The sequence below is a fragment of the Cyprinodon tularosa genome, unplaced genomic scaffold (assembly GCF_016077235.1).
Source record: "Cyprinodon tularosa strain WSP-4 unplaced genomic scaffold, ASM1607723v1 ctg695, whole genome shotgun sequence".
Classification (NCBI taxonomy): Eukaryota; Metazoa; Chordata; class Actinopteri; order Cyprinodontiformes; family Cyprinodontidae; genus Cyprinodon; species Cyprinodon tularosa.
Window position 1 is genome coordinate 15,302 of NW_024039446.1, and position 11,251 is coordinate 26,552.

Sequence of the window (11,251 nt, forward strand, 5' to 3'; positions counted from 1 at the left end):
ACCTACTGTAACTGAGCTGCTGAAAGTGAAACTATGTGGAGATGATTAAGACTCCAGGACATGATGTCAGTGAGGAGGAGATTACATCCCATTCGGCAGAGCTTGCTCAACCGGATTTTTTTTTCTGTTTAGAGAAACCAGCAAACTGGTGAAATATCCTCTGTTGTACTGAAGAAAAATGGATAGAAAAGTATAAACTGCAGGGTTATACCCAGGTGAATTGTTTTGTAGGGAGAGAACTTTAGTTATTGATTTCAAATTGTGCAAAGACTCACATTTTATTGACAGTTGAATGGTCTGTGTTTGTGCTATAAAGGCGTCTGTCAAAGTGAGCATTGATTTTGTCGAATGAGTGAAAGTTTTCATTGCTCTAACCTCTTTTATGAGGTATTTCGTCTTTAAGCAGCGTGCGGCTGTGCTGCAGTTCTCAGGCTGACCTGGCTTCACTCGTTTCGCACAATGTTTTCCAGAAAGGTTGCTCTATTCATCCTACACTCCTGAGAAGGGACAGGGAAATGTCTTCAATATCAAAAAAATATCCTGCTATGTCACTTATTTTATCTCAGTTATGTCTTGTGTCCTGCAAACTGCATAAGTGCCAGCTTAATTGTAGGGACAGCATTCGTACAAACAACGAGGTCTAAATGGGTCTGGCAAGGGTCCTTACTAAAATAGTTAACCTTTTTATGTTTTATCAGTAGACAATAATGAACTTTAACACATTTTATCATCTGATAAATATCCCAGAGTGGTGAATTTTTTTTCCCCCCAACTTTTATTGTCATAACACTGTCACAAGTACAGAGCAATGAACTCTCTGCATTTAACCCATCCCCTTGGGAGCAGTGGGCTGCCATTGTTCGGCGCCCGGGTAGCAGTGTGGAGTTAAGGGTCTTTGCTCAGCAAGCCAGAGTGGCAGTCTGTGGGAGTGGGGCTTGAACTCACCCATGATGGGGGACTTACCACTTGAGCTAGTCAGCTGAATGTCTGTAAAGTGGAGGAAAAATAATACCAGCTTAAAAAACACAAAAAAAAAATAAAATAAAATAAACTGTCTAAATCCATTCAGGACTTACAAGGATTTTTTTGACCAGTCTTCTTTGCAAAACAGTTCAATCTGACTGGATAAAAAATGTCTGCAGATGTCAGATTTTCTTAATGCTTCGCTGCAGCATAAAGCTGCCACCGCTATGCTTGAATGTGGGGTTGGACTGTTGTTTAATTTTTTTGTTAGACATACATTTTAATCCTTCTTAATTTTTTTAATTTGTGCAGTGCATTCCTCGAATTACTTCAGGTTTTATTCCCCCACCGGAGCTGTTATTCCCTGCAGCTCCTCCTTGCATTTTTGTGTTAAACTGTCCTATCAGTGGGATGTTTGACTCCCAGATATTGAAAATCCAAACTCATTCTCCATGATGCTGAATGTTCTCTTGCAAACCCCTGAGACCCTCACATTTATGCATTCAAACTGAGGTTAAATGACACATGGGTCACACTTATTAATGAGGTTGATTTAGCAAGCAATTGTATTCTTTTTTTTTTTTTTTAGCTGTGTCAAAGTTAAAGGGTATAAGTACAAGTGCACATCAAATTCTAAATTTCTGTTTATAAAAGTAATTGAAAACCATGTATTTTTTAATTTTAATATCCTACCTTGCAACCATTAATATCACTGTGTTGGTCTGACACATAAAATATCCGTGGATTACATCCAGTCTGTGGTTGTCATGTTACAAAAAGGCAAAAACTGCATGGGTGCTTTTGCAAGTCACTGTTTTAGTCACTAATATCATTTAAATGTCTACAAAAACACCCCACCTTAACATGTAGCCTTAATTGAGTTGATTCCAATTGTATTTTAAAGGAAATCTCTTTAAATATCTGAGTTTTGAGGAACTGTACACATACAATCAGGAACCCTGGAGCTATTTAGAGTATTTCTGTATTCTTCCTATTGATTGTGTGTGCCCTCTCCGTTTCAGGTTACAAGACTTAACTATTTACAACCCTGAGAGGACCATCACAGTGAAGGGAAGCTTGGAGGCTTGTTGTAAAGCCGAGGTGGAGATCATGAATAAGCTGAGGGAAGCCTACGAGAACGATCTTGCTGCTATAAACGTAAGCCCAACACTTACCATTTGCAGCCCCTTTGTGCTGTTTCTGTGTTGCCCTTGTGGTGATTATGACTGTCGGATGACTCACACAGACTGACAGGTGAGAGGTGAAGGAGATCGGGGGGGGTTTGACCACAGGATGATATTAGCTTCCCCTGTTGTGCGTTACCGCCAGCATTAGTAAGGCCTGCTCTGTAAACAGATAACAGTAAACGATCGCTGAATAGCTCATTAAGCGTGTTGAGTATTTGAGCGCAGCTTGTCTCCGTGTCTCTGACTCACACTCCCTTCCCTGCTGTGTGTGTCTGTGTTCCTGTTGTAACACACCGCGTTTCCCAGCATCCATCCGATATCTGCAGGCCGCTATCTCAACCCGGCTCCTCTTTCACACCGGCCTGTGACATCAGCAGCCGCTGAGGTCAAGCCTCAGACGAAGAGAAGCAGCGGGGATGTCACGCACTGCATCCTCTCTGTTTCCGGGCTGATGGGAATGGATGGACATCAATGATGCTCATTATGACCAACGGCTCCAAAGCCAAGGAGAGGCACTGGAGATCTTTAGGCTAATATATGAGGTCCGTTAGTCCAACTGCTTCTCTGTTACCATGTTTGCTTTACTCTTTAAATTATTATGAGGAAGTTTCACTCAGCATGCAGCTGAATGGCTCTGGCTTGCTTTAGTTGCCGTGGCAGCTGACAGGTTGAGCTGTGTGTGGGGAGTGCCACCTAGCGGTTACCTTTGACTATTACAAATAAGATCCAGCGGAGTATTCAGAAAGGAAAGACGACAGAGAAAACTGGAGGATCCATCCATCCATCCATCCATCCATCCATCCATCCATCCATCCATCCATCCATCCATCCATCCATCCATCCATCCATCCATCCATCTCAGTATTGGGTCCAATTTCCAGATGGTAGAATTGAGAGAAATGGCTGCTTTGTGCCAATTAGCCTTTCAGAAGGTTGCTATCTAGGTTTTTTTTAAGATAACTTAAATAAATTAGTAACATTTTAATTTGAAGACAACTTTAACGTATAACAATTGTTTTATATTTAGCAATGAAAAAAAATAATCTCCTACCGAAACAGCAAAGGTTTGATTTAATATTAAATAGAGAGGAAAAAGTTGTGTCCTTTCGTACAAAAGTAAACTGGTGCCATTTGATCTTCGATGACATGCTCCTCTACTGCACCTTTAACCATTTATAGGGTAAATTGCCATTTTTGATTACTTGCATACCCCTTATGAATGGAGTCCCCCCCCCAGCCCTCAGTGAGTTCTAAAAGCATAAGACTTTTATCTAGCCATTAAGCAAAGATGCTGCTACATGTCTGTACATGTTAATTTGGCATTTGACCAATTAAATGAGTCCTTGATGATATATTACCTACAGTAAATTCAATTTGTAAGAAGTTGAGAAAAAAAAAGATAAAAAGCTAATTGAACAGTTCAAAAATAAAGTAAAAAGGTAATTGAGTTAATTTTAAAAAGTAAAAAAATGCAATTGCCTGTATCAGCATTAATGCTCTAAGGTTATGTTGTAACAAAAACAAAAGTTGTTTCTTTCACTCTGTGACTATTTTTCATGATTTTAATATAGAAGCACTTTGGTTATTTTTCTTAATATATTAGGGGAAGGGGCCATTTTTTGTTATTACATTGACCTTCATTTCTGCCATCAAAATATACATGTTTTTTTAATTTCTCAAAAGTAATAAGGTCCTGTCCTTCAATAACACTTTTGGCTTTAAATGTTGAATTTCAAAGTATTTCAATAAGTGCCCCATAAAGGGTTAAAGACAGCTGAATGCACAGCGCTGTTTGCACAGTAACTTTGAAGCTAGAAGATCATAGGTTTAAATTCATCTGGGACCCGTCTGTATTTTGAGTATTCTTCCTGTGTGTGAATGAGTTTTCTTTTGGTACTACAGCTTCCTGTACCAGCCTTAAACAGAATTGTTGGGTTAATCAGTATCATGGTCTCATCCCTTTTTATTATCTTATTAAAGGAATAAGATAATTTAAATAATCAGACCCTCATAATTCTTCATTTACAGCAACAAGCCAACTTGATCCCAGGCTTAAACCTGAACGCTCTGGGCATCTTCTCCTCTGGTCTGCCGGTGGTGCCTGCTGCTGCCGGACCACGTGGTGCAGTGTCCCCTGTAGCATCAGCAGGATACAACCCCTTCTTAGTAAGTCCTCTCTTTACCTATTTTGTTTACTTCCATAAATGCCGTATTTAAGGAAAAATCCTTAAATACCTTTTTGGATTGGTTTCCTCTGTGTTTGTTAGACATTGTAAATCATCTTCCCCTAGAAGTGCCTTCAGGCGGCACTACACTGTTGACTCAGGTCCTCCTGAATGATGTAGATTGAAACAAGCAGAATTCCCCATCTTATGTGGAAATGAGTCAGTTTGTCTGTGAAACAAGGTCTCCACTCATTTCCCAGTGTAAGTGGTGTGAGACACTGTGCTAGAATGCACAAGCGTGCTTCACGGTCAAAACGATAGGCGTGTGATTCACCGTGAGTGTGAGCCCTGAAATCCCCTCAAGAGTGAACACAGTTTATGTTTGTGTTAACATGCAGTCTGACGGGCCTGTTTATCCCTTTCAGAGTCACTCTCCACATCTCAGTGGCCTGTACGGGGTTCCTCCAGCAAGTGCCATGCCCCACCAGCACTCAGTAGGTTCCCTCTCCTCTTGCAGCTTCAGCCATTGCTGTAAAGTTTAATCACTGTTTGGTATCATATTACAAAATATATGCAACAGAGATACAGTCGATAGTAAAAGAGTTTTAGCAGCTAAACAAAGATCTTTTGAACCTTGAGTATTCAACCATCGGTTTATGACGTTAAGCTCAAACCCATTTGGGAAGGCCCAACTCTGAATGGATGTTAAAACAAACAAAAACCCTAAATAAAGGATTTTAACGTGATATAGTTACTGACATTCGGCCAAGATGCTGCAGCGTAACCTTAAACAGACTGTCCATTGTTAAAACCCTCTACTGTGTCTAAATTTAAACAATTCAACAAATTTCAAAAATTCCCTACAGGTTGCTATTAGTTTTTTTCCCTCTAAAAATATATTAATAAGGATTTTAAAACAGTTTTCTTGTTTTTTCTTTTTTATGTTATATATATTTTATTGACCCTTTTAAAAGAAAACAATTACAACATTAACTTAACTGGGTATACTTCATTGTTAATTACTTTGCTTGTAGAGTGTCCATTATTTTCATTTCTTTTCCAATTGTGGTCCTTGTAGCCTCAGTCTGAATGTTTGTTTATCTTTTAGGAATATGTCTTCTATTGTAGTTATTTATCCATTGCTGATTTGATGATACAGTAACCTTCCCCCATTTCCTTGTGATAATTTTTGTTGCTGCTACCAACATTATTTTGACCAAATATTCATCAGATGAATATGACAATGAAATGGGGGAAGATGAATAAAACCATCACAAAAATTAGACAAATACAGAACTTTAGGCTTTAAAGGAATTGCATATCCCAAAACTTGGCACATGACAACAAAAGTATTTCGGGCATTTTCAAAAAAATGTGTGAATGATCAGCATCTGTTTCTCCACGTTCTCTCCAGCACTTCTGTTGCTTCTGCAATTGTTTGCTTTTTAACTTTGGTGTAATAAAGAATCTTAGAAGATTTTTCCAGGCAAACTCTCTCCATGTCTGAACTGGTAGTCATATGATGGAATTTCCACATTTCTAACCAATCCAAATACCGTAATCAATTTCAATATTAAATTCCTTTTCCTATTTTAATTTCACTTTTTCGGTTGTGTGTTTATCCTTGTTTATCAATTGCTTTATATAATGCAAAGATTGTTTTGTCTTTAACGGTCATATTAATCATCTTTTCTCCGATTTGATAATTTAACAAAATGGGTGATTACTAGAAAACTAGTTTTAGACCTCTTTATTACCTGTTTCTCTAATTCCTTGCTCAGTTTACTTTCAGGCTTTATATTACCAAAACAGATTATTGATTTAGGGGATTATTGAGTGACCATTCTAAAGGTCTTTTAAAGCTGATTAGTTGTTTTTTTTATGCATGGGTTGTAAATAAGCATGTAAGTATGTGTTGATGGAGGTCAGATAAATATTAAACTGGATCTTTCAGTGTTTCATTACCGCAATTATTTTTACCAAGACATTAAAATTACTTCCATTAAACTTTGGAGAAGAAAAAAATTATAATTCTAGGAAAATAGTACTGGAAAGCAGGAAGGCAATTCTTAAGGAGCTGCAGCCGGCATAATAAAGCAAACGACCTGAAGGATGATGCCTGTCTAATATCTGGTACCAGAGGTTTGCTGACTGCTTTTCCAGCAATTAAAAACCTCCTATTCAGACCTCTGCCTTCCCTGTATATACAAAGAAGGAATAGAAAATAGCTAAAAGCTAAAAGGAACTGTTAGATAAATTTGAGATATTAATTGCTTCCTTTTAAGGAAATTCTGTATATTTAAGAGATGTAAATAATAGGCCATTGCAGCTTCTTATTGAGGTAGAGACGATGGTTTCTGCTGTTTCTCATCACCTAGTCAACTGAACACCAGAGATTATTTTGTTTGCAGCACAAAGTTATACAGTAGTTTTACAAAATTCACTTTTAAAACCTCACTAAATAATAATAATGAGTTCCTTCTAATTTTTTGTGCTATTTTTTTAAAGTTTTTCTGTTTTACTGGTCCCTTTCTCTTTGGTTCAGCAACAGGCTCCAGAACAGGAGGTCGTCTACCTCTTTATTCCCACTCAGGCAGTGGGGGCCCTGATAGGCAAGAAGGGCCAGCACATCAAACAACTAGCCCACTTTGCAGGAGCTTCCATCAAGGTGGGTCTGTTTGCATCACCTGCTCTTTAAACCTTAGAAACGTTGAGAATGGCGTTAATCTTCCTGCAGGATGGAGTTCTGCAACGTGAAATAGACGTGCCATGCCTTTTTAAAATAGGATATCACCAATCATTAAAGGGATGTTGTTCTGTTGGGAATGATTGCGGTCTGAGTCAGCAGCACTTCACTGACCGCAGCATGGGCAGCTTTTGTGATTAAAGAGCAGATGACTCGAGAGATGGGCACTTCACATTATATAACTAGAGTCTTTATATTGCATTCGATGTGTTTATGCTTTATGCATTTTTTAATATTTGTCATGATCATTTTGGGCTAAAGCACTACCTGTGAAACCAGACGGAAGGAATTTAAACATGACTTTTTCTCCCTCATTTCATTGTGATTTTCTTAGATTGCTCCAGCAGAGAGCCCAGATGTTGCTGAGAGGATGGTCATTATTACTGGAACCCCAGAGGCTCAATTTAAGGTAATCACACAAACTCAAAGTAATTAAATCAAAAAGAAGAATAAGATCTCTTTTAACAGGAATGACATTTGTGACATGTGTCATAGTAAACTGCAATGGAGCGTCTTGTGTCCCCATCTTCCCCAGTCTCTCTTTGTCTCATACCCGCCTTTGTATTCCAGGCTCAAGGTCGGATATTTGGGAAGCTGAAAGAGGAGAACTTCTTCTCAGGAAAGGAGGAGGTCAAACTGGAGACGCACATCAAGGTTCCCTCAAGTGCAGCTGGCAGAGTCATTGGCAAAGGGGGCAAGACGGTGAGTACACTCTTTCTTATGCAAATAAACCTATATGGACATGATTAAAACCTAAATTTTAACTCCAAAATTCCTTTTTTTTGTAGTCAAAAGTTTAAATGCAATATGCATTGACAGGGAAGTTAAAAAGGACCAATCAAATAGGGGACAAAATTGATTTAAATGTTTTTCATTAATACTGGATGACTTAATTACATAATATTTAGCTTAATATTTCATAGAAATTTGATTCTCAACTCAATCGCAACACAGCCGACTTTTATGAAGGGGTTAAAAGGGACAAAATGTTATAGTTAACTATATTATAAAATAGATAAATGTTCAGTGACTAATACCCTTTTTCCACTGGCCGAAAAACCTGTTTAAACCGGGGAACAATTGGCTTTTAGTGACAGTAGGAACATCTCAATGATGCGTGTTAACCCGGGTCAAATCAGAATCAGAATCAAGTTTATTGCCAAGTAGGTTTGCACTTACAAGGAGTACTATATACAATAAATAGTATATAGCTGTATAATATAAACGCAGTAGACTGTGCATTAATGTAAGGCAGGAGGTATAGAGATGCTACATCGGTGTAGCTTCTAGATTCTGAACAGGGGAGGGAGAGAGGTAGTGTCAGCGTCACGGGGGTCTCTGGGCCTTGTTGATAAGGCTGGTAGCGGATGGGAAGAAACTGTTCTTGCGGCGTGAGGTTTTGGTCCTGATGGGCTGCAGCCTCCTGCCAGGGGGAAGTGTCTTTAATAATTTGTGGATGGGGTGCGAGGGATCAGTCACAATCTTCCCTGCTCGCCTCAGAGTCCTGGAGGCGTACGGATCTTCTAGAATTGCCAATCACCTTCTTTGCAGACCGGTGACATCAATAACGCTAACCCAGCGTGATGGTGTCACCAGACACACAACGGTTGGGGTATAGAGGCCACACAGCTTGCCAGCTAGAGGTTACACCAAGCTTTTTTTTGGCCAGTGGGAAGGGAGCCAAATGTCGATTGTTAGCGGGTCGACCCATCTTTGATTAACCTGAGTTAACATGTAATTTTCAGTGCGAAAGAGGCTTTAGATTAGTCCGTTTCATGTGAGACTCTGACTGGCTCCTTCACACTGAGCGAACCACGAGGGCTTCTTGCTAGTTTGCAATGACTCTTAGTTCCATATTTTGCCAGAAAGTGCATCAATATCTTTAGTTATGTGTAATGGGGATAGCAACTTTCAGACGGGAACAACATTAGCCCCGCATTCTGACTAACACTCGCTCCCATGTAGATATTTCGAGCTAAACAAGAAATAAAAACAGTGTTTTTATAAATAAAAGGATGATGTGGAGTAAGAGGTTGTTCTGTTCATAGTGGTGGGGGATGCTCATTGTTCACCAAAACAAATCTGAAAAAACTAGTTTGCAGCAACCAAACCATAACCATTTGATCGCTGCCATGCTTCAAGTATCCTGTACCCCAGCTAGTACTATAAAACCTAATCTGCTGGTAATAGTTTTTATTAAAATAGTCATAACAAGATCCAAACTCAACCGTATTTAATTCAAAACTACTATTCTATAAAGTTGGATTTATGTCATTTTTCAAATTAAAAGCCAGATTTATGCCGCAAGCTCCTTGGTCAAAAAGAGCAAAAAACTAAATAAAATAAAAAGGACAGCACTACCTCACATCGTCATTAACATGACTTGTAGGCTTAAGCTGAATTTCCCTATGAGGAAAATTTAAATGAAAAATGTCTGTTTTGTTGTAAGTGTGTGTGTGTAGGTGAAATCTGATTCAGGTTGTGTGTTCCAGGTGAACGAGCTGCAGAACCTGACGAGTGCGGAGGTCATTGTACCGCGGGACCAAACTCCTGACGATAACGACGAGGTCTTTGTAAAAATCAGTGGACATTTCTTTGCCAGCCAGGTACACAAACATCAATATGATATTTTGCAAATGTTACAATGTCCTGTGGTATTTGACCCAACGGGGGCATTTACACATCCACCAACAAATTTATCAAAAGACGAGCACAAAACATAATTTCAGCACTATGAAGCTAAATGAAATAACAAACAAAGCAAAAATAAATGAAAACGATGTTGCAAAGACACACACCAATGTTAGTGCAACTCGGTTCTATTAATGAAAACCCAAACCTTGCACTTTCTGATGGTGTCAGCATCAATGGAGGTTTCTGATATGGGCCACATGCGCAGCTGCTGGCGGAGGGGGGCAGTATCACCACGCTAAAGGCGAAAATCCCTGAACCAGCCCATGAAGGGGAATGATGAGACTTATTTCATGAAGCGAAGAACATAAACTCAGTTTCACTTTCACTAATGTAAAAATATTGTTCCTGGTTCATAACTACTATTCACTATCTACAGCTTTTCCATCTCCTGGTGGTTATGTGATTAATGGAAACAGATTCTATTGGCTCTGAGGGTTCAGAGGACGTGTCAGTATAAGTATTTTGACAAGACTAAAAAAAGAATCCAACTCATTTAGTCTAATATCCACCTTACATAGCTAATATTTTTTCAAATCTAAATATTGATGCATCAGGATATGTATTTTTAAGGGCAATAACTTTCTGTGGTGTCCATGGATATAAGGACAGAAAATAATGTTTATCAGCTGTTTTTTTGTTGCACTTTTTATGTTAATAGTTGTAAAACTGTCTCTTTAGGGCAGAAAAAAATTGGGATAAATTAGCATTTTTATAGCTGTCTCTAAGTCCGATAATATTAGTAATATTGTTAATAATTAGTTATTTGAGGGTTTTTAATCTTTTAAATATAGAGAACTGCTTCTCTAAAAACATACTTTTCAATATATTTTACCATACTTTTATTTTGAACTATTTCAAGCCATTATTTGGAAATATATTTCTTATTGCCCAATGTAAACCAATGAATTAAGTTAGGGTAATGAGTATCTATGTGTGGCTGGATTTATTAACTTTAATATAAGTTTATAATGGCAATTATTATTTTAATAGCAAGATGTAACTTTGGTGGTGTAATTAACTATTGTTCCATTAATTTATGCATGTTGTGGTGTTAAAAAAATACATCTTATTTTGACATTTGACCAATTAAATAAGCCCTTGAATGATATATTACCTACTGTAAATTAGTAAGTTATATTTAGGTTTATAAACAAAAAAATATAAGTGCCAGTACCAGCATTATGCCTCTAAGATTATGTTGTACCAACAAAAAGTGTTTCTGTCACTCTCAGTGTTTTTCATGAATTTTGTTTATAGAAGCACTTTAGTTATTTTTCTTAATTTATTCAGGCAAACTTTGGTTATTACATTGACATTCATTTTTGCCACCCAAATATCCATATTTTTTTTAAAGTTCTAAAGGTAATAAGGTCTTATCCTGCATTCCAATAACACTACTGGCTTGAAATTTTGATTTTGAAAGTATTTCACTGAGCGCCCTATAAACGGTTAAAAATATTTGGACTTGGTGTTGTTGACTTCATTCCTGTTGGTTA

The 11,251-nt window shown here is 38.0% G+C and overlaps 1 protein-coding gene across 2 annotated transcripts in view; it reads left to right on the top strand.

The window, feature by feature from the left end:
• Positions 1-11,251, top strand: part of LOC119771921 (insulin-like growth factor 2 mRNA-binding protein 2) — a 33,041-nt gene that overhangs the window by 13,889 nt on the left and 7,901 nt on the right. The window contains exons 7-14 of one of the 2 annotated variants that reach the window (XM_038268162.1): positions 1,986-2,121; positions 4,179-4,316; positions 4,741-4,809; positions 6,861-6,983; positions 7,396-7,470; positions 7,632-7,763; positions 9,554-9,727; positions 9,951-10,025. In XM_038268162.1, the coding sequence (XP_038124090.1) occupies positions 1,986-2,121; positions 4,179-4,316; positions 4,741-4,809; positions 6,861-6,983; positions 7,396-7,470; positions 7,632-7,763; positions 9,554-9,727; positions 9,951-10,010 (907 nt within the window). In that variant the 3' untranslated portion in view covers positions 10,011-10,025. Of the gene's footprint in view, positions 1-1,985; positions 2,122-4,178; positions 4,317-4,740; positions 4,810-6,860; positions 6,984-7,395; positions 7,471-7,631; positions 7,764-9,553; positions 9,728-9,950; positions 10,026-11,251 lie in introns of those variants that run through there. The other variant, XM_038268163.1, reaches the window with a different exon arrangement.